Source organism: Vespa mandarinia, chromosome 22, assembly GCF_050613455.1.
Source record: "Vespa mandarinia isolate Hongniang chromosome 22, ASM5061345v1, whole genome shotgun sequence".
NCBI lineage: Eukaryota > Metazoa > Arthropoda > Insecta > Hymenoptera > Vespidae > Vespa > Vespa mandarinia.
The window spans coordinates 248088-271363 of record NC_140831.1 but is presented as its reverse complement, the minus strand read 5'-3'; the positions used below and the strand labels follow the sequence as shown (position 1 = coordinate 271363).

Sequence of the window (23276 nt, the reverse complement as noted above, 5' to 3'; positions counted from 1 at the left end):
ATGTAATATATGTACATACTCTGTGTATACATAATTTCATGTATATTCATAATGCGTAAAACTATGAAGCGTTTCACAAGTTTCATCCGAAGAAAATAAGCTTTTACCGACGAAAACCAAAGACGTTGTTGCAACAACAAGATTTACAGCAATCGATATGTACCGAGTTCGACGGACTGTGAACGCATCCTATCGTATGATCGAAAGAAACTTTCAAGTTTCTTGCCCGTAAATACATATGTTTTACGTATATACATATAGTACTATATCTATAATATCTAGTATATAATACGTAAAAATATACTTTAAGGAGCTATGAAAAATAATATCTATATCATCGAATTGTTACTCGATGACGTATAAATAGAAAAGCCCTTAATTATTTCGATTCGTGAGAGTCAACTTTCGAGGTCGTTACACTAATATCTATATCGATCTGTCGTGAGTAATTCAGAGCACGATATGCACATGACCCATGGAATTTTATCGAACGTTTTCAACAATATTTAATGACAATTGAATATTGTCAACTGAAATTTGTTAATTAAGCAAACGTAACTACGTATTTACGTATAATACTCGCGTTCATTTGTTCAAGGAACTAAGAACAGAATTTGTACGGATGTACTCGGACATTTCTTTATATGTTATTTATGAATCGTTAAACGCAATTATAAGTTATAAGCGACAATTATTGCATGCTTTAATCATTGAATTTTCATTTTTTTTTTTCGATAATTATATCACATAAAATATTTATCCCATATGTATTATATACCTATTAATATATCTATATACTATATTATATACTTATTATACAGTCATGCATGTAGAAATCGATCGATTCAAATTTCATCGAAATTTTTAATAATATCCATATTTATAATCTTTCGTGCATGATCGATATTTGTTCGAGTGATAATGAAAATGATATATCTCAAAAATACGAAACCTATCACTTGCACTTCGTTTACTACAAATCATCGATTTTATCGTTTAACATAAATTTCAAACGTCATTAAAATGCTATAGCCTATGTATATCGTCATAATGGAAATCATGTCTCGTTCATCAATACATTTTTCTTTTGAAATTCCTGCCATATTTAAACGATTGATAACGCGTTCAGGTAAAAAGAAAAGTCTGCGTAGCTCGGTAGGAGGCATTAAGGTCGTTTAAGAGATTTCAATGGAGAAGCGTTCGAACAATTTCTTTTTAGTTGAATATAAAGATCACTAGTGCCTTGATTAAAGGAAAAAGTACGTTTCACGGAACTAATCGAGCGTACGAAGGTAAAAACGGTATAAATATGCGTAGTTTTTTAGAAAGATCTACCATCCGAGCTCGTTAAAGATGAGAATTGGAAGATCGAAGATAAGAAAAGATGAATTATTGGAAAAATTTTATAAATAAATTTTTTCTTTTTCTTTCTTTTTTAATATTACTCGAATAATACAAAACGCATAAAATAAAATGAGGGAGAAAATATGAGATTTATTTGTGATTTTTAAATGGATATATTTTAAAGGAATAATAATTCATTGGCTTCTTTAACGATTATAGATAATTATGCATTATTATCATTTGTCTTTTTGTTGAACTTTATAATATCATGCTGACGTCATCATACCATTTGTACAAATAATTATGAATCTTTTAGTTAATAAAATAAGATTGTAGGAAAATAATTGTAAAAATATATGGTGAAATGATTCGAAAGAACACGTTAATTCGTTGACGTGTTATCATGATAATTTTGAAATGAAACAGTTTTATTTTTGTATTGAAAACATTAAGATAGTGCAAGACATTTGAGCGTATACGATCATTAGATATATACATAGATTATTTGTATATGTACGTAGTATATATTTGAGTAATACATACTACGTAAATGATATTTCCTTGGAATATCAACCGAAATAAAATCTTATTATTAGGATTAGTTCATAGTTGTGTCGAATCCTCTGATGCTTTCTAAAAATTGAAAAAAAGCCATTCTATTCTTGATATAGCGCGATACCATTTATAGTAGAATTTAAAAAAAGGATATCTATTTACCAGAAAGAAGTATTCGTTTTGTCCTTATATAGTAAGAAGCTACGTAGACGTTCTCATTTTAACGTGAGAAAATTCTTTCCACTTGTTTCTTTTGTCGCTTTTATTTCTTTCCTTTTATATATAATCTAAATGTGATCACGTCTCAAGGGCAGAATCTTCTTTCATTGAAGCAATCTTCTGTTTATTATATATAAATGCATTTTCAAAAAACTTCTATTTCAATATTCTTATTAATTAATAGTATATTATAAAGAAAATGATCAATATATATACATATAAATTTTCGAAATGCCCTTCTTATATTCTTCCAAATCGCATGAAAATTTATGGTCGTTCGTAGGGTCCTTCGATATGATGTTCGCAGTGAGATTATAACGAGATTTTGATTAAATAACAAAAAAAATCATGAAATATTTTTTCTTTCTTACGATTCAGTCATTGATAAAGCCTTTTTTTCATCATATCGATCCTCTGTCGACATAAAAGTATATTTATTTATTTATTGCCTAAGAATTTGGAAAATATCGGATTACGAAATTTGTAAGGAAGCGTCATTTGAAAATTTCAAATTTTCAATAAATTTTACACGGTATTTTTTTTATACAATTCGCAGTTGAACGATTTTAACACGTTTCATTTTACATGGTTGCAAAAATGCACATTAATTAATTCACAGATAACGTCACGAAGATCGTGTATTAATTTAAAAAAAGAAAATACTTTTCATTCTTTTTTACTCGACGTATTAATTTTGTTATTTGTGGGTTTATTAAATAAAATATTTGTAGTATACGCTATTTCTATATTTCAAGTAGCTTTTTGTAGTTTACCTTAACATAATACGAGTTTTATATTTTTTTGTAAATCAATTTTTACACGACCTTTTTTACACAATGTTTTTTGTTTTCTATACCGAACACAAACATCGCGAAAAAAAAGAGAAAAAATAACCGAAGTACTAACGAGAGTTACGTACGTAATTATTGTTAAATGTTAAAAAGAAAAAAAAGAAAAAGGAAATATTGATAGATACGTAGTTGATTTTACAACGAACGGAATCGCTACTCTTCGGGCGTGTGTTCGATGGGAACTCGCGCGAATCGAAGATCAGCAGTTGCGGTAAAAGGCAAGACATGCCGTAGGTAGAGTCAAAACCGCGAGAGAGTTGCTACTCGTTTCTACTCGATTCTACTCCGTGCTGGGAACGAGATTTACGACAAAATTTCTATCGACGATAATTTTGGGAAATATTTCTCGTAAAATTATAAATTATAAATTAGATCTCTCTCTCTCTCTCTCTCTCTCTCTCTCTCTCTCTCTCTCTCTCTCTCTCTCTCTCTCTCTCTCCCTCTCTTTCTCTCTCTCTCACGCACACGCACACACGTACTTATGTATATCAAAACAATCGCCTCGAGATCGATTATTTCGAATTAGTCGATTCGATAAATGCCAATTACGAACTTAGATATACGAGATTTATTACGTGAATAAAAAAAAAAGATCGTTTTCGGTTTCGACTTGTTATAATGAGAACGTTCAACAATCTTACGTAGAAATTCCTTTAAACTTTCTTAACTTTTAATAATCATAATCACTATGATTTCGCTAATGAGTAATTAGATATCCAATCACATATGTACTTGTTTAATTTGATTCTACTATTACTATTATGTCTAAATTGCATTATTAATAAAACTAATTTAAGTTAGAAAGATCTAGATTCTTGAGCAACGAATTCTCAAGTTAAAACGAGTTAAAACGAGAAGCAAGTTATGCCTCTAAATAAATAACTACAAGTTTACAATAAAAAATTTATACATAGGATATAAATATCGTATGCATGTAAGTATTGTATAAAAAAAAAAAAATAAAAAGAAATATGACGAGCGCCACCTGTGGCTCCGAAAAAAACCAGGTGTGATCTACATAGCCTTTCGAACTGCATTGCTACAAAAAAGTTTTTGTGACCAGAGGACCGTTCATTTTTTACATTACGTACATACATACATACATACATACATACATACGAAAATGATCGAACGCGATGGATCGTTTAGAAACATGGATCGAGTTCGTTGACCTCGATCGGCTCGAAACGAAACGCGTTACGTGAATCGTGTTCAAATCAATGGGGTGGGGCGGCGGGAGGAGGGGGATGGTTGAAAAAAAAGGATCGCTCGCATGTATAGAATGCGTCAAAAAATTTACGCGCTTCGTATTCGAGCGCAAGAAAAGGAAGGCTCAACAAAATGGTGAGAGTGAAGTGGAAGAGAGAGAGAGAGAAAGAGAGAGAAAGAGAGAGAGTGAGAGAGTGTGCACGCGGCGGGGGAGGAAGAGAGAAAGGGAAGGGGGAAAGAGGGAGAAGGGTGCACGCTACGGTGCGTATCTACCTGCACGAAAGCATGCAGAAGTAAGACCCTCATATTGTAAGGTGGAAAAGGAAATAAAGGAATAGGATAGAATTGAAATGGCGATTAGTACGGTAGGTAAGAAAGATCTGACAGTTGATGTGGTATGCCAGTTACTATTCGACGTCATTTTCAACGTTATTTCTACTCTTACCTGCGACGACGTATCGTGCCTGCATTTTCTTCTACCGCCGCCGCCGACGCCGCCACCTTTCGTCCCTGTCGTCGTCGTCGTCGTCGTCGTCGTCGTCGTCGTCGTCGTCGTCGTCGTCGTCGTCCTCGTCCTCGTCGTTTTCGTCTTCCTCGTTGTTGTCGTCGTCGCCGTCGTAGATCACACGCAAATGTAGCACACGACGAAAGGATTTTTCGTTTTTCAATAACGTAACATACCCTTTTTCTATTATAACACTCACACTCAGCGTCTCCAATAAAAAAAAAAAAGGAAATTAATTCGATATAACGTTATGTTTTAAGTATATGCGCTCTTTTTCCGAAAGAGACCACATACACCGATTAACACATAGATAGACCGATCTCCCGTCGCGTTCTCGTCATAGGTATATACTCGTCACAGCTGCTTTCCTCCTCCTCTTCTTCCTCTTTCTTTGCCTTACCTTCTCTCCAAGAGTACGGCTAAGCGCCGTAGCAATCACGTTATAATATCGCACTACCGCAAAGATACACGCGTCGAACGAGACTGCGGCACTCTTCCGGAGAACGCCGCCAGTTTACCTTCCCGCGACACGATCCATTCCCCGCTCACTCCTCCCCACTCTTCAGGCACCAATCCCCACTAGCTAAGCAACTTACGGCCCCGCTACGATTCTCCCACCAATCGTCTCTGTAACTGACTAACGTACCTGCCCGAACGCAGCCGAACCGAGTGCGTCGGGTTTTCGCGATGCGTCGGAAAAAGAATTCTGGCGCGAAAACGTGAGAGCTCGTAAGCAGATATTTCATGTATTTTATTGTAATATAGAAATATTCAAATTCGCGTATTATATTATTTATAAGTAAGTATCGCATATCGTTATTGCTATTTCGATAATAATTGATCGACCGTTTCTATGTATCTTTAGCGAATCACGAATATGAACTTTCCTGAATACGGTACAATACAGTGGTTCTCAAATGGCTTTCAAAGCCTCTCTCTCTCTCTCTCTGAATAAGAATTTTTCGATTATGAAAGCGTAATCTGATATCATCGATCGATCTTATATTTGTGTTTCAAAAAGCACGATTTATCGCTAATTCATACATTCTTCTCTTTTCTCATTGATCTTCGACGCTTTTGACGTTATATCGATATCACGTATTATGTCTCTTCGCATCGAAAGTATTGTCTCTACCATCGCTCCCCTGGATGAATGCTAATGTCAATTTCGAAGCTTTATTACGAAGAGAAGAAAAAAAGGATTTAAAAAGCGAGAAAGGATATTGTAAGAGCGTAAGAGAGGCATCATTATTCAGCAGTGATGTCACATGCATGATGTGCGATCCTCTTGACGGATCTGAACGTATGCATGTGTGTATATGTAGTTCGACGTCATGTTGAATATAATACACATTGATATTTACGATATTAATAAAACCTAAAAGATTTCTTTTAAAAAATTACCTTTATCCTGATCCTAATTCTAAAAATATACGTTTCAATTGCACACACATTCTTTATTTTTTAAGAATAATAATTAAATAATTTAAGAGAACATATATATATATGTATATTTGTTGTACTTACGTAGTTGTTAAAATAATAATTAATTGTCGAAAATAAAATCATACAAAAAAAACCTCTGCCGTGACAATGCCTTTTTATTGTCGAGGCATTGCCGTGACCAGGATTCGAACCTGGGTTACTACGGCCACAACGTAGGGTCCTAACCACTAGACGATCACGGCTATCAGAGGACTTGTTAGATCTATACATATTAGAAATGTTATGGTAAAAATAAAAATAAAATTTATATAAATTATAGAAAATTGATACAGTTATGAAATCGATCTATCCTTTTTTGTATAAATTATATCGAAAATATAGTTTTAAGGACCAATCAATAAGATATAATACGTAACATCGGTAATTTTAATATAGATACGTGGCAAACTAGCGACATGAACCTGTAATGCCACCTAGCAGACGAATAAATACTTACATCGTCTCTTATTCCTCTCTTATGATAATGTGTATATATATATATATATATAATTGCAAAAAGAAGAATTTAGTGAAAGCAATTGATATATATTGGTGATATTTAATATCGTGATGGTATTTGGGAAAATATATAATGTACATAATACGATACAAAAAATAAGTAATGCTTGGTCTCGTGGATTTATATAAAAAAAAAAACGCTTTCTCGTTCTTCGTGATGACGATCGAAAACGAGACGAACATCGTAATTGGAAATCGAAATACTTTTGACTCAGAAATAAAAAGAGGTTAAGGTGCGATAAAACGCATATTGTTCGATCCATCGGATTTTAAGAGAGTGTTTGCACTCAGTACAATTTATCTCGCATTTCCGTTTCCTCCCCTCTCCCTGATTCCTCCCTCCCGTTTAAATCCCACTACCAATCGTCTCGCAAACCCTCCCTCGTGCCTGTCATTGTCTCTTTCTCACTCTACCTCACTTTCCCTCCCTCTCTCTCTCTCTCTCTCTCTCTCTCTTTTATCCTCCCGTACTCGCCCTTTTCCTTCCTCTTTAACAAAAGCCTTTATTTATAGACTTTGGCAAGTTTATCTTCCTATGTACTCTATACGGTCTGGATAAAAAAATCGGAGTATCACTTGTGTAGGAAGTGCACAAATATCGAAAGCGAAGGAGGGAGGAATAACGAGTGGCGCGGAAAAAAGAGGAGGAGTTTCGTCCTGGGAACGCTTTGAAAGAAATTCTCTTGCGTTTTTGTCTGCCATTCGCGTCACGGTTACCATGAAAATGTCAGACCACTGGTGATTCATTCGCTCATTAACTCGTCTTTCATTCGTTTCTCTCGAAGAGACGTTCTGTTTGACGAGTAGGTGAGTGTTTCGCGCTTTTTTTTCCCTCCCAAGATTTTCGTGCAAGCTTTGTGATAGCTACATATGTGAATATGTCGGCACATTAATATTTACACTTGATAGAAATTCGTTGTGTATATATTTAAGATCAATCGTGTTGTGTAGGTTAAGTAACGTTCGAAATTTTACGTATCGGTTCGTCACCGGTGTGGTGTCTTTAAAAGTCATTAATAGATCTTTATCGTATCGCCATTCGCGTACAAATAATGTAGTATCGTTGAATATATGATATTTGTGATATTTCTCAAATTATGAAAATGTCTTTGTTTATAACGTATGTCCATTATGTATGTTGTTTTTTGAAAAATCGTAAGAGATATTTGGAAAGTGAGATGTAAAAAAATTTATTTCATTAGCGTTTTATATAATTTTTTATATGGCACGGACATAAAGTTAGTGAATAACTTTCTCTTGTGTCAAATCAATTGAATTGTGAATCTTTTTGCGTGTTAACTGTGAAATTTGCTTAGTAATTTACTTAGCTTAATGTACATTAAGTAACCTATAAAAGTCATTATTTTGAGTTTGCTGATCGACTAATAGCTTAACTCAGTTACATTGGATAAAATTTATTTTCTTTCGAGTAAGAATATGCAACTTAAAGTAATTAAAACTTGAAAAATATTTCAAGAGTTCATATCTATCATTTATTTATTTTTGTTCCTTTTTCTTATTTATTTAATATTTTCTCTCTTTCTTGTTTTCTTTCTTCTTTTTTTCTTTCTTTTTTTTCTTTCTTTATTTTTTTTTTCTTTTCTTTTTTTAATTCAGGATGATGGAGGAACTATTGAATTGTGGCAGCACGCCGTCCAAGGAAAGTAGTTTTCCAGACAGTAATGATTTAAATTCTACACCTATATCTAATTTAGATGAAAGGATATTGGATGTTAACGCACGGCAGTCTTCAAATGCCAGAACTTCATCTACGAAAAAGGCTAAAAGAGTTCGATTTTTTCGAAATGGTGACAAATTTTATACTGGTGTCGTTATGGCGGTAACACATGAAAGATACCGCAGTTTTGATAGTTTAGCTTCTGATTTAACAAGAGCTTTGGTATCAAGTGTAACATTACCTAATGGAGTTAGAGCAATTTATACCATGGATGGAAGAAAAATACAAAATATTTCAGAATTAGAAGATGGTAAATGCTATGTAGTGTCTGGACAAGGAGAAATTTTTAAAAAGGTAGAATATTCATCCTCAAAAGTGAAAAGAGGAAGTTCGCTTTCCGGTTTACCTCAGTCTGCAACTAGTACTGGTAGACAAATAAGCGCTATCCCTTTGTGCGTGAAAGCTAGAATAGTAACATTGATACGACACGGTACCAAACCAAGAAAGGTAGTACGTCTGTTATTGAACAAGAGAAATGCACCAAGCTTGGAACACGTAATGGAGGCTATTACAGAGGTAGTAAAGCTTGATTCTGGAGCTGTGAGAAAAGTATATACTTTGTCAGGCCAGCAAGTTACCTCTTTGGAACAATTCTTTGAAAGTGATGATATCTTTTTGGCATATGGAACAGAAAAGTCGAATCAGGAGGATTTTGAATTAGATTTCGAAGAATCCAAATGTGTTCAAAGTTTCCGTAGATGTCCATGGATTTCGAATAGACAGAATGGTCCAATGCCAAGGATGCCACGAAAATCTGGCAAAAAGGTCCTTACTACACCTCAAGTTAGAACGCCAAGTCCATCTTCTTTAATTTTACCTCAACCGCTACGTTTACATTATGCTGTGGGCCACGTAATCGGAGATGGAAATTTTGCTGTAGTGAGACACTGTATTCACAAGTAAATAATATTCCATAAAAATAATTTATTTATTTATTATTCTTTTTTTTTTCCATTAACATTTGTTTTGATCTTAGAGCTACAGGCGCAGAATATGCTATGAAAATTGTGGATAAGTATAAATGCCAAGGAAAGGAAACGATGTTGGCGAGTGAAGTTGCAATTCTGCGTCAGGTATGTCATCCAAACATAATTAGCTTGATCGCGGAACAGGAAACAATGGATCAATTGTTTTTGGTCATGGAACTCGTGAAGGTAAACTTGGATGAACTGATAATCCACAGATTTATTTATATTACCAATATGTCTCGAGTAATTTGAAGTTTTTATATTGAAAGGAATTATATTTATAGGGTGGTGATTTATTTGATGCAATAGCTGCTGCTACAAAATTTTCAGAAGCTGAAGCTAGTGTGATGATAGGACATTTAACATCCGCTTTAGCATATCTACACTCTCATCATATTGTACATCGTGATGTTAAACCAGAAAATCTTTTAGTTGAAATGGAGGGTAGTCATGTTCGGTGTTTGAAATTAGGAGATTTCGGGCTTGCACAAATAGTGAGAGAAAATCTTTATACCGTGTGCGGAACACCGACATATGTAGCACCCGAGATACTTGCAGAAACTGGATACGGTTTAAAAGTACATGCAAAATTAATGTTAATGTGCCGTTTAAGAATTTAAATAATATCGTTCATTTATTTCAGATCGACGTCTGGGCAGCCGGAGTGATATTATACATATTATTGTGTGGTTTTCCACCATTTGTTTCACCAGAAAATGAACAAGAAGAATTATTTGAACGTATTTTAAGTGGGCAATACGAATTCACTTCACCTTACTGGGACACAATTTCCGATTCTGCTAAACAATTAATCACAAATATGCTACAGGCACAACCAGAACTTAGGTTCAGTGCGGAAGATGTACTTGATCATCCATGGCTAGCGGTAACTGTCCTTTCTTATAATATCGTAGTAGAAGACCTTTAAATACACACCCGCATGGCTCATGGCTTTCTCCATATGATAATATAATTTTAATCATTATAGCATCCTTTGTTAACAAAGTATTATTTTTCATTTTGCATTTATTTTTTTTCTTTTTCTTTTGTTTTGTTTTTTCGTTTTTTTTTTTCTTTTTTTTTCTTTTTTTTTTTAAATCGTCCAAATCGCGCCACTGTAAAATACTATATTGTACTATACTGTAAAAAATACTGTTAAAATTAGATTGCTTTGAGTATTAAATATAATTGGCATACCATGCATAGCTATATTGAATTATAATATGGTATTAGAAATGCTTCCGTAGTAGTTTGCTGTATCTGTAGCAGTGCTTTTTTTTTCTCTTTTGTCCTGCCTCTGTATATCAGCAGAGCTTTCTAGGAGGCAAGCAGACCTCAACAACATCTACCGACTCGACGGAGCAATACGGGGATCAGCAGTGTAAGCCGATAAGGCTGGCCACATTTGAGTTTGACTATAAGAAGCAAAGAAAAAATGATGGTTCTCAAGAAAATGTGCGGTTGAATGATATATGCGGTAATAGGAAAAGGCCTAATCAGAATAACGTCGTACCATCATCTTTTGATGACAATTTGATATTTGATATGAATCGTTATCAATCGAGAGCTACTACAGATAGCAAAGATGAAATCTATTTGGCTAGTGATATCAACTGTGAGGACGGACCTATGTCTCTAAGTGCTGATTGCTTGCAAGATATTCATGCTCTTGGCCAGTCTGTACACAATCTTATAAACACTCTTAATAAAAACGAAGATCTTGAAGATTCATCAAGATTATCACACAGTACAACTTCTTCAATGAGCAGTATTCCTAAGAATATAAATTTATCTTTACGTAAAGATAATTCCACGTCATTAATATGCGATTATAATAATAGCTCCTCTTTTCACATTGATACATCTCCTAATAAAAGTGTTCACTTATCGAGAATAACTACGTTAAATAAAAGAAATGGAAATTCATTGAGTGATATCAATTTTAAAGAAGATACGCCAGGCATTAAGATTTTTCAGTTAAGTAAAAAAATGGAGAGCAAACGACAAAATAAAAGAAGTGCAAGAAGTTATGAAAACTCGAATCTATCGTCTAATACGAAGTCTATCTATAAAAGTGACGATCTCAAGAATTGCAATGCAGTATCGTCTTCGAGCGATAGTTTTACTGGTAGTTCCAGTAATGATATAGAAACTTCTGACAGTTTTGTAAATATTCAATTTGCACAATCAGCATATAGCCGAAAATCAAGTTCAATTCAAAGTATGGAATCTACCGATAGCTTCGAGAATATAAGCATGTCCCCTAATCAAGATATTAAATGCAATAACGTGAACGATCCAAATCAAAATAGTTGCAAAGATGTTGAAGTCGCAAATGATGATGTATTGAAGAAGAAGATTAATTTTAAAAACGATACATCAAAAATACCCAAGGTGCGAAATCTTCATACAGATGATAAGACAAATTCTGTCAATAACGTGACAAAGGGGCAAGATATATTAAGACATTCAAAGAATGGCGTATCATCTTTCGGAGAGGATAATCCGTCGAGGATAAAAACAAGTATAAAAAATTCGGTGAAAGTCAAAAGATTTAGCTATATTCCTCAATACTCGACAAAGAAATCCATTGAGAGTAGTGTCGACATTAGTAATTCATCCAATTATACGGATAGAAAAGATGGACGAAAATTTCGTTCTACTGATGAACTACGAAATGAGAAACAAAAACAAGTTAAACCAAAACGATTTAGTCTTTATTATACGCCCCAACCGTCACGGAAAACGTACGAGACAGAGTTGAAAGACGTTAAAAATACGTCTAAGAATTCTAATATCGATAGTAATAATGAACGGCACAATAATGTTAAATTGGTCGACATTGGTAACAAAAGAAAAGATGATTTATCCAAATACGACGAGCACAAAAATTTTAGAAATCGAAGATCTGTTATAGATGCATCGACAGTTGCTAGCAGAAGTAAAACAAATAAATAAGACATTAGACGTATGATATTTTAAACGTTACGCAATATCAAGCTGGAAAAATATGGAAATGTATAGATCGCAAATGTATTATTAAGAAGATGGGCTTAATGCCCAAAAATGTCCAAAGGTGTAATAATGATTAAGTTAACATAGTTCTAATAATGGTGTAATGGTATTAGAGAAAAAGGAAAAAGAAAAAAAAAAAAAAAGAAAGAAAAAAAAGTGACATCGTTTGTTCTCGGGTTTGAAATAAGTAACTGTGATTAGAACTGATGGGACACAAATACAAACGAGACATGCCAAATGCATTTAAATAGAGTATTTTCTATTTGATAAGTGTACGTAGTTTGAATAATATATAAGCGACATGGTAGAGGATTAAGCTTTCCAAGAAAATGTAAGTGCATACGTAATTAAAGTTATAGTGCATAATTAGACAATGTACTCTTGACTGAGATCAGCCATTTTTATCTGATTAGTAGAAAACAAAAAAGTCAAAAAATCATAACGCATGTTTCCCTTTTAGGATATGTTCATATAAACGATTATTAGTGACAAAATTTGTGCTATATGGAAATAGAAACTTAAATGAGATTCGCCAATCAATATAATGTGTACTACGTTCACTTGTAAAGCCAAAATAGAAAATGTATTATGTATTGAGATACAAAATAGCCAACATCTATATACATGAATGTACATTAATAAGCTGTCTGTTTCCAATTAATAATATATTCACAGTTCTTAAAGACAAAAAGTCCCTTTTTGTTTAATAGGCTTATGTTCCTGCGATTCGACGCTAGAACGAGTTTGACAATCGAAATTACAGGCTAGAAAAACGTAACATGCAATAAATTCTAAAGAAATATTCTTATATTTCTTTGTCTAGCCATTCTTTTATTATTTCTTTTATTGATATAAAATTGCTTATCGGTTAATTTATTAAAAGCTAATCAATACAAACGATGCTTGTTGAATCAAGGCGAATTATAATCGTGAAGATATAATTGCATTAAAGAAATAATTAATATCTATTGAAACTCTTTTTCAATTTAATTTAGTAAATCCTCGGTGAGGTTAGTAAAGGCTCTTAATATATTTTTTTTCTTTTGATGGCATACAATTCATGTTATTCGATGTTCTTCAAAAGTAGGTTTATGTGATAAAATTAATATTTTTATAAAGTATTATGGTAATATACCAAGCAATTGTGTGAGCAATGAGGAAGAACTATGTATAAAATTAAAACCCTTGCGATATATGTGTGACGATAGATATTTATGCAATTTAAAAATTTTACTTAAATTACAAAACTGTTACACTGGAATTATTTTTCTATAGTATGACACATATATGTAGCAGGTACACGCTCTGGCTTATGATTATACAATTTCGTTAGGGAACTTTTATATTTTATAACATGAATAATGGGTGTTCTTTAATTATCCTGTATATACACGTAAGAAATTCGTCAAAAATATTATTGTTTTTTCGAATGTTCATGTATCATGTGCAATGGCAATTCATCAATATTCATTCTTACATAAAAAAATCATCTATACCAAATATCAAAATACATTGTTTATATGTTTATAATTACATTATATTATTCTACACCTAGATATATATGTATTTACATAATATATTTTATAAATCTATATTATTTCCATTAATAATAAATACCGCATATACATACGATATATAATGTGTACTGTATATTGTACATTATATATATATATGTGTGTGTGTGTGTATATATATATATATATATATATATATATATATACGTTATACTTTACATATTATATATTGAATAAATATAAACATACATTCATTCATAAATAAATAGTTATACTATATATTGATTGCAATTTGCATTCAACATATAACAGCGGCGTGTATAAAGATGTTCGATTATTTGTAGCTTGTTGCGCAATGATTCTTACGAAATATCATTTGTATTTATTTTACTGATAATATAACTTTAAAATGTTAAAGCGAACGATAAAATCGAAGCCAATGCATTATAATTAATTTGTGTGATTCTACAATTTTTGATAAATCAAATTAATTCAATATTTTGGACACTCTGTTAGAGTATTTTTTTCAGGATATAAAAACTACATTGAAGTTTGAATTGATATCATGGAAAATTGGCCGATATTCGATGGGTGGTCGATGGTTAATTAAAGATCTTAGAAATATACTTTTTAAATAATAATTTGTGTACGATTATATCACAGTATTATACCAATATAAATATAATAATTCTAATGTAATCATTTTATATAGAAATCGAAATTTTAAGACTTTATCACTATGAAATTATGAATTACTAGCATCTTTTCACTTTTCTTATAAGCACAATATTAAAACGCCGTATGTACATCGTTATTCATTCACAGGCAGAAATCTTTTTAAAGTTTTATAACTCAAATCTAATACAATTTTCACCCAAAAATGTTTGTAGCAAATGTAACATTTTAATTTAAGAATAAAGAAATTTCAAGTGTAACATTGTTCGTTCTGCAATATCTAAGTTATGTTCCAATATTGTGTTACATAGGATATACATACACTTTTATACACGTATTTATGAGTTAAAATGCATGATTAGAAACAGTACAATTAAGTGTATCCTCGCATAAGTATCGATGAAGATGATGACGATGGAATGCAATTGGACGTGACAGTGAAGTGATCTGATAGAGAGTGTATACTTTGGGGGAAAAAAAAAAAAAAAAAAAAAAAAAAAAAAAAAAGGGATTGATGATAAATTAACTTTAGTACAAAACACCTAAATATACCTTGTGTAAATAGATTAGATAAATATAACTAATGTCTTATAATACGTATATAGTATAATCGAATGAAAACCAATTTGTTGTTTCCTATTTTCTTTGGGTTTTTTTTTTTTTTTTTTTTTTTTTTTTTTTTTTTTTTTTTATAACAAAGTATTTTTGAGCCTTTATTCGTTATTGTCGCATATAAATTGAACGATGAATCGAGTTATTCGACGATACATCATCAGACGATACTCATCCGACCGCAGAAGAATCTATCCCTCGATGATCCTTGGAAAAGAAGAAAAGAGTTATTTTTTAACGAACGGTCACTGAAGTTAATTCGCAAAATTCTACTATCTTTTATAAATATACAATCTGTACGAATATTTAAAAAAGCAATAAACTTTGCGGACAAACACTGACTCTAACGACTGCATTGCACATCAGTCGATGCAAAAACACTTTGTTATTTAAATGACGAAATACGAACGAACATATACTATATGATGTTTTTATTTTAACTATGTAAACGCTCGATTACTTCATTGCTACGCGGGCGACTACAATAAATCATATAAAAAAAAGTAGCGTTTTGTAAGGTTTCTTTCGAAGAAAATAAAGCTTTATCGACAAAATTGGGATTCTAGATTAAATCCGAAATAACTCATTCATTAAAATTGATCAACAATGGACTCACTGTTGGCGTAAACGTTGTTGTTGACATTTTTCGTGAAAGAAAAGTTTCATATAGTATGCAGACGCCCCCTGGCGCCCTTACGACAAAAGAGAAGAAGTTTCTATCCTCACTACTGATTTTCAGATAAACATTTGTGTTTGCGGCGCTTGTTACGTGAAGTAATTAATGGCTTCCTTGTATGACGCAGATTGTCTAATCCATTCCAAACGTAAGGAAGTGCGTTTCGCTTGCATGGAGCGGTAACTCATTCAAATATTTTGCATGAGCTTTAGAGAGATGATTTTATAATAAAAATATATCGTTCAGTCGTTTGTCCTAATGTTTGTCTTGGAAATAATGTACACACGAGAGACATTAGGTTATCACCTATAGAAATGTATAACATTGATACGAAGGACGCAATAGTTGTTTATCTATCGCGCTTTTAGTTCATATTTTGTCCGTACCTGTCGCTGAAGTCATATACGCTGCGATCGAAAGGCGGTGAGCACTTTTCTCTGTCTCTGCTTATTTTCATTTTTCTTTACCTTATCTTCTTAATATAATGTATATCTTCTTGAGATAATTTATATCTTCATCTACATATGTATTTCATATTTCCATCTACATTTACGTATGATTACACGTGCATATGGTCAGAGTGATTTGAATATGAGCTTTGATTCTCATTCGATGTTTTTAAAATAATCAATATTTCAATGCTCAAAGTTCTCTTATGGTAAGTGTTGCGAAAATTATAATATTAATATTAATTCGTTAAACCCATCGTAAATTTATTATGATTATTTTACTTCGATATTTCTTTCGATAAATTAATTTAATGGTTATGTACACGTAGCATACTATTTATGCATAAAGGTAATGTTTTTATTACCTTATCTTCTCTTCTGCATTAATTGACCTGTTACACATTCTATATATTATATTACGACGATGTAACTTATATTACATGTAAATTTTTTACATCTTTGCCTTTAACGTGTTAATAATTATTAATATGTCTTATTTACGCGTAAGGACGTGTGAACATTATATAAATGCAGGAAAATGTGCACTTTTTGTGATAAATGATTTAATAGATTTTGTGATCAACATTGTTTCAAGATTACTACTAAAAAAAAAGTAAGTCAAATATGAAATAATTTATTTGTTATTTTGTTGACTTTTTGATATAAGATTATATGATACATTAGTAAAATATGCCTAATTCCTCGTGTAAAGTAGTAAGAAATGTATTTTAATATACGATTAATTAAAAAAAGAAATATATTATTAATAATTAATGAATGATAGAAGTGCAATACTTTATAAACCGGAAAGTTTTTTTATTTCAGATAACAATGGGAAGCTTAGAATTAAAGCAAAATTTAAGTGGACATCGTGGAAGAGTTTGGAGCATTTGTTGGCATCCAAAAGGCACGTGTCTTGCATCATGTGGGGAAGATAAGACCATTAGAATATGGCAAGCAACAAATTCGAATTGGATTACAACTATGATTTTAACTGAGGGTCATACAAGGACCATTAGAGAAGTTGCTTGGTCTCCTTGTGGTAGTTATATTGCTTCTGCTAGTTTTGATGCTACAACAGCAATATGGGATAGAAGATCTGGAGAATTTGAATGCAATGCGACATTGGAAGGACATGAAAATGAAGTTAAAAGTGTTAGTTGGTCTTCTAGTGGACATTTACTTGCAACATGTAGTCGTGACAAGTCCGTCTGGATATGGGAAGCAAAAGATGATGAATATGAGTGTGCTTCAGTCATTAATGCACATACTCAAGATGTTAAAAAGGTAAGTATTATAGTCCTAATATTTTTCTCTCTTTTTTTTTTTTTCCCTTATGTATAATTTTTAAGAAGAAAAAAAGAAAATCTCATTTAATCTACACATTCGTCTTCATTTATTTTTTATATAGGTAAGATGGCATCCTAATGAAGACGTTCTCGCATCCGCTAGCTATGATAACACAGTTAAAATATACAAAGAAGACATGATCGACAGTGACTGGACATGTATACACACATTAACTTCTCATACATCTACAGTTTGGAGTCTTTCCTTTGATAAAACTGGTGAACGTATGGTTACGGTCAGTGATGATAAAACTGTAAAAATATGGCAAGAATACAAATCTGGAAATACAATAGGAATTTCTACCGCAAATAATGATTCTGTTTGGAAATGTGTTTGCACTTTGTCCGGATATCATACAAGAACAATTTATGATGTGGATTGGTGCAAGATAACTGGATTGATTGTAACTGCATGCGGGGATGATATTATCAGAATATTCAAAGAAGAAAGTGATTCTGATATACATGAACCAACTTTTTCTATGATTTGTTCAATGAATAATGCACACACACAGGATGTAAATTCTACTCAATGGAATCCTGCTATTGCTGGTCAAATTGCATCAGCTAGCGATGATGGCCTAGTTAAAATATGGTTTTATAATGAATGAAATGTGTATTGTATCAATATATAATTAGTAATATAAAATTTGTTATTACCTATGTAATTTATATTTTTAAATATAATTGTTTACTATTAATGTAAACATTTGCATTATTATACCCTTTACTTATAAAATTATATTTTCATTATTATATTATTTGTATAATATTGAAAAATAATATAATATATTGATTCATTAATATTACAAATGTAATATTTGCATGGACAAAAAAAGGATGCTTTTATTTTAGATTTGCGATTATACGGAAATAGATGTTGCTGAGACTGCGTGCATTTGTATCAAATCAGAAGTTGTGCTTTTATACATTGATTCGACATAACAAGCAAATACCTACTATGACTGATATAAAACCTAGTAAAATTGGTTTACCATTGGAAGAAATTGTGGACGCATTGCAAAAGTTTGCAAATACATCTTTGGCCGAACCTTGGGATAATGTTGGATTATTGGTTGAACCTTCATGTCCAAAACTTATATCAAACATTTTGTTAACAAACGACTTAACAGAAAATGTTATGAATGAAGCATTAGGCCTGTCGACAGATATGATAATATCATATCATCCTCCAATATTTTACCCATTTAAATCTATAACCACGAGAACATGGAAGGTAACGGAAATATCGTAATTATTTTTACGAATAAGATTTATTTCATTTTTTTAATTTATTTTTATTTTTACAGGAACGTATAATCGCAAAATGTTTAGAGCATAAAATAGCTGTATATTCTACACATACTGCATTTGATTCAATAAAGGGAGGTGTAAATGACTGGTTGGCTTCAGCTTTCAATAATGGTTAAAAATATAATACTTTTATAATACTTTTATATCATTATAACATTGTTAATTAACTATTATCCATAACGTGTGATTACAGTGATGGATAGTTGTAAACCTATACAGCCAGGTGAGAACAAAGAAAATGGTATGGGTCGTCTGTGCACTTTAAAAAATGAAATACATATTGATGAGGCAGTAAACTTAGTAAAACAGCACACCAAGTTGAAATCTTTACAACTAGCTCGTGCTGTTTCACAGTCAGGTATAGCGTTATATATAAAATTTAATTGAAATCATGATAAAGTTATAAGTATTTATTATTTTTTTCAGATGGCTTTATCAAATCTGTCGCTGTATGTGCAGGATCAGGAATAAGTGTTTTAAAAAATGTACGAGCCGATTTATATCTTACAGGAGAGATGCAACATCACGATGTGCTTGACGCTATTCATAATGGGATTTATGTTATTGTAACAAATCATTCTAATTCTGAACGTGGTTTCCTAGAAAGTTTTGCATCAACGTTATCAAATAGATTAAATAATTCTGTAAATGTTAATGTATCTATCGTTGATGCTGATCCTTTGGAAATCGTATAATTTAATATTTTTATACTTCATCATATAATTTTATATTCTTTTTGGATAACAAACATTATAGTACATTTATATCTTCTTGAAATATTTATTTCAAAAGTGACAGATAAACATATTGTCCAGTATAAAGTAAAGATTGAAGTAATTATATATTTCTAAATGTTGTACATATAGTAATTTTTCGGATTTTTCCTACAAATCAATTATATTAAGCTGTATAAAAGAAAGGAAGAAAAAAAAAAAGAAAGAAAAAAAAAATACAGTACATACTAGAATGAAATATATATGTTAATAATACAAAATACGCTTTGTGTATTGGTAAGTAATTTGGCAAAGTGAATAATAGAATTTACTATAGCTTTCAAAAGCTATAACCTTAAGAAGAATAGATATGTTTTATCCTGTTTCACAGCATTTATCAGCCTACCTAATATCAAATTTATCATTACACTAAGAAAGTAACGATGCCCAAATTTAATACGTCATTATGGAATATGTAATATTGATATGTAATTGTAAGTAAAGGACAATGATAAAATGGTTACTTGACATCAATTATTCCGTAAATTAACTATCATTGCTTCATAAAGCATAATTATGAATTTTCCACTAAGAAGGATATTGTGAACTACTGATTTAAACTTTTCATAAAATTTTGATATTTTTTATCATATATACACTTAAATTTGATAACAAAAATTTGTTTTTATCTTGTAGATTCTATTAAATAAAATCTGATATAGCTACTTATATTAAAATGAAAGTGCACTATATTGAGATATTGCACATCCAGAAAGCTTAATTACAATTATTAGAGCATAATTGGCATAATAGAATTAATTATTAATCACAACATTTTATGTTTGTGAGATCTAATTAAGCTATAAGGTAATTCATCACATTGGATAACAAAAAAGAATGTTACATAAAAATTTCTAAAGAAAATCAGATGCATTTCCTAGTAGGAAAAATGGTAAGATCCTTGTCTAAAAAACAGACTAGGCTTTATTAATATTTGTCACATTTCACTAAAAAATAAAATAATCAAACTATTGTATGTACAATAGATGACAGACTGCGTGTACATTGTCAGTGCGTACACATGCTTGTTCAAATGAAAGAAAAATATATAATAAATATATCATGTGAAATGTAAAGCCAAATCAATTTTATATATATATATATATATATATATATATATATATATATATGCATACATATATACATACACACATACACGCACACATAATCTTAAATTATAAACTGAATGTAAAAAGTTGTACATACAAAAAATACATGAAATTAATAATAATCTATCAAGAGAAAATGTAAAGTTTTAACTGTTGCAAACTGTGATCGTATATAAAAGATCTAATAACGATCTTCATCTTCTTCGTCCATCACAAAGTCACTACCTATGCCTGAATCTAATACATAAAGAGGGCTGAAACGTAATGTACGAAATTATATATGTGATATGTTCCTGTATATACATATATATATATATATATATATATATATATATATATATATATATATACATATATTCAAAACAAATGTTATACTTACTTAATTGCCCTACACGTGAAAAAGACAATACGCTTCATTTTTTTATTGTAAAAGAAATAATTAAAAGACCACAGGCATCCATCTTCTCCAAATGGATCTGATGCAAAGTCTGGATTGTAGCTACAATATTTTTACATATTATATTACTTGTGTATGTGTACCCGAAGTAATGTTGTAGGTTTGTGCTCTGTTTCGTGTTTCATTTTTGCTGAATAGGAGAAACCATCTTCGTGTAATCTCACCTATAAATATCACATTCGCTCAATGATATTTCATCGTCGATAGCACCCCAGAGAGCAGAACGTAAAGTACGATAATGATCTCCAGCAGTTGCACTGAGATTACTGTCAACCGCATTCATTACCCACTGTAAGCTTGGTTCTTTACTAAATTCATGACTCTTAGCATCAGAAAAATCATAATCAGGATGAAAGGCTGAGTTTAAAGTTGCAATCAGATAGAATAATGTTTTCCTGCTTATTGTATCACATAAAGGTCCATCTTCATCACCAGAAACACTACGACTAAATATATAAATATAGAAATAATATTAACTTATTAACTTTCAAGTAAACAGAGTGTACTTATGCCATATTAATACCTAAAATATCTTTGAGCAGGTGATGTTCCCAAAGATGTTTGTGGTGGCGATAAAGCTTGAAGGTCATGTGGTGTAACTCCTTGCTCTGCATTGAAGCGTTTGTACAGTTGTTTATCATTTCCTGCCATCTTACAAGAATAACTCTCAATCCTATAAGTAAAAAGGCAGTCACTATTGATATATTCTAATAATACATTTATATCATATTTTGTTTGGCATACCTTCCAATTATCTTGCTATCTCCGGTCTTAATGAACAAGGCACTGTTTATAGCTTCAAATCGTGTACTCTCTAGCAATTTCATTATGACAATACTGGTTTTCTTTGTGTTATGTAAAAACAGTAATTTTGTACTAGAGACTTATTGTGCATCCCTCAACAACAACACGGTGTTAGATCATTCGTGCTGCACCATCTTGGCGCAATAACTTTTCTGTTCTATCAAACTTGATTTGCTTTTCAATAACTCAATCAAGTAATTCAATATAAACGAAATGTTAAAAAACTTCTATGACTTCGAAGACTTATTGAGTTTCTGTTCATGTTTCTTAGGTGTATAAAAATTCCTTTCCTTTTTGAATGTACGAAATTAATTGTAGAGGTAATAATTTTTCCTCCGGCACTGAACTTGTACATCACAAATCACTGATGAAAGATTTAGAGGTGGACTTAGGTACCCTTTATAGATTTAAATCGAGGATAGGGCTTTAAACGAAACAGTAGGTTGAACGAATTCAGTTCTTGCTCCCGTGTACTGATATGAAGAATACAAAAAAGACAGTTCAAAACGCCAATTGATTGTCTCAGGGGGAACTTATCTCTTGCCTTTTTTCTGTTCTTTTTTCCTGAATAGCCCACAAACGCGAAGCTGAATCAAAAAAATGGATATTAAGGAGGAGTCAAATGGTTTAAAAACCAAAATTGCTTTAACGAAACAGATAAAACTTCGTACGTCCGCTACTGTTGAAAACAATCCATAATCACGGACATTGTTGTCACTAAGTGGTAAAATAATCACGATCACCGTCAAGGATAATCACTTTTTTTCTTTTTCTAAAAATAATTGATTCCTATACTTTTATGTATATGTCACTTTTAAACAATATTACTGGTTAGAAATTAAATATAACTTGATATAAGTACGCAATTTACGTTTGTACGCAACAAAACAAATGTATGCGTTCTACGTGACAGAAATAGCATATGAAGCGCTGCAGCCTCCTTTTTCCCTTCGCCGTTCTGATTGGCTGACTTCTGCTTTGTATCTATGTATACACACGTATGTTATATACATATATATATATATATATATATATATATATATATATATATATATATATATATATATCTGTTATGCGTGCCGTCCTTATACACATGCCTTTATCAATCTTCTCTTTCTATCCCTGATCGTTTCAAT

General features: G+C 31.5%; 4 protein-coding genes and 1 non-coding gene across 24 annotated transcripts in view; 2 read left to right on the top strand and 3 right to left on the bottom strand.

Moving 5' to 3' along the window:
• Positions 1-5178, bottom strand: part of crb (cell polarity complex component crumbs) — a 34660-nt gene extending 29482 nt beyond the window's left edge. For 3 of the 4 annotated variants that reach the window (XM_035868828.2, XM_035868830.2, XM_085663463.1), the window contains exon 1: positions 4624-5178. In XM_035868828.2, the coding sequence (XP_035724721.2) occupies positions 4624-4648 (25 nt within the window). In that variant the 5' untranslated portion in view covers positions 4649-5178. The remainder of the gene's footprint in view (positions 1-4623) is intronic. The other variant, XM_035868829.2, reaches the window with a different exon arrangement.
• A 1121-nt stretch (positions 5179-6299) lies between these two features.
• On the bottom strand, positions 6300-6371 carry TRNAH-GUG (transfer RNA histidin (anticodon GUG)). Its single transcript has one exon. It is a non-coding gene; the product is annotated as a tRNA-His (tRNA).
• Positions 6372-6738: 367 nt separating this feature from the next.
• Positions 6739-13960, top strand: LOC118442782 (uncharacterized). 4 transcript variants are annotated; one of them, XM_035868859.2, is made up of 7 exons: positions 6739-6920; positions 7201-7494; positions 8305-9324; positions 9402-9579; positions 9678-9971; positions 10037-10279; positions 10702-13958. In XM_035868859.2, exons 3-7 carry the CDS (start codon positions 8306-8308, stop codon positions 12349-12351), a joined length of 3384 nt encoding a protein of 1127 aa, XP_035724752.2. In that variant the 5' UTR covers positions 6739-6920; positions 7201-7494; position 8305; the 3' UTR covers positions 12352-13958. The 4 variants fall into 4 exon arrangements, with proteins under 4 accessions (XP_035724752.2, XP_035724750.2, XP_035724751.2 ...); XM_035868857.2 differs by lacking the exons at positions 6739-6920; positions 7201-7494 and adding an exon at positions 7549-7807 and having other exon boundaries at positions 10702-13959; XM_035868858.2 differs by lacking the exons at positions 6739-6920; positions 7201-7494 and adding an exon at positions 7550-7807 and having other exon boundaries at positions 10705-13957.
• A 1945-nt stretch (positions 13961-15905) lies between these two features.
• On the top strand, positions 15906-20075 carry Ciao1 (cytosolic iron-sulfur assembly component 1). Of its 14 annotated transcripts, none has more exons than XM_035868958.2 (5): positions 15906-16033; positions 18539-18920; positions 18994-19108; positions 19191-19355; positions 19424-20075. In XM_035868958.2, the coding sequence occupies exons 2-5, from the start codon at positions 18561-18563 to the stop codon at positions 19690-19692; spliced, it is 909 nt and encodes a 302-aa protein (XP_035724851.1). In that variant the 5' UTR covers positions 15906-16033; positions 18539-18560; the 3' UTR covers positions 19693-20075. The 14 variants fall into 14 exon arrangements, with proteins under 14 accessions (XP_035724851.1, XP_035724846.1, XP_035724850.1 ...); XM_035868957.2 differs by having other exon boundaries at positions 15938-16064; XM_085663512.1 differs by having other exon boundaries at positions 16017-16041.
• Positions 20076-20324: 249 nt separating this feature from the next.
• Maf1 (repressor of RNA polymerase III transcription Maf1) lies at positions 20325-23109 on the bottom strand. The gene is made up of 6 exons (XM_035868974.2): positions 22812-23109; positions 22081-22727; positions 21860-22009; positions 21501-21782; positions 21259-21378; positions 20325-21133 (listed from the first exon to the last, which is right to left on the bottom strand). Exons 2-6 carry the CDS (start codon positions 22161-22163, stop codon positions 21061-21063), a joined length of 708 nt encoding a protein of 235 aa, XP_035724867.1. The 5' UTR covers positions 22164-22727; positions 22812-23109; the 3' UTR covers positions 20325-21060.
• Between the last annotated feature and the right edge of the window lie 167 nt (positions 23110-23276).

Bases quoted from the DNA above. Each gene is read 5' to 3' on its own strand.
- LOC118442782 (XM_035868857.2), top strand. From the start codon at position 7,785: ATGAAAATGTCTTTGTTTATAAC. The intron at 7,808-8,304 runs GTATGTCCATTA...TTTTTAATTCAG, and splicing joins AAAATGTCTTTGTTTATAAC to GATGATGGAGGAACTATTGA. The intron at 9,325-9,401 runs GTAAATAATATT...TTTTGATCTTAG, and splicing joins GTGAGACACTGTATTCACAA to AGCTACAGGCGCAGAATATG.
- Ciao1 (XM_035868944.2), top strand. The intron at 17,622-17,745 runs GTAAGTATTATA...TTTTTTATATAG, and splicing joins ATACTCAAGATGTTAAAAAG to GTAAGATGGCATCCTAATGA.
- Maf1 (XM_035868974.2), bottom strand. From the start codon at position 22,163: ATGAAATTGCTAGAGAGTACACGATTTGAAGCTATAAACAGTGCCTTG. The intron at 22,010-22,080 runs GTATGCCAAACA...TTTTACTTATAG, and splicing joins GATAGCAAGATAATTGGAAG to GATTGAGAGTTATTCTTGTA. The intron at 21,379-21,500 runs GTGAGATTACAC...AAAATATTGTAG, and splicing joins AGCGAATGTGATATTTATAG to CTACAATCCAGACTTTGCAT.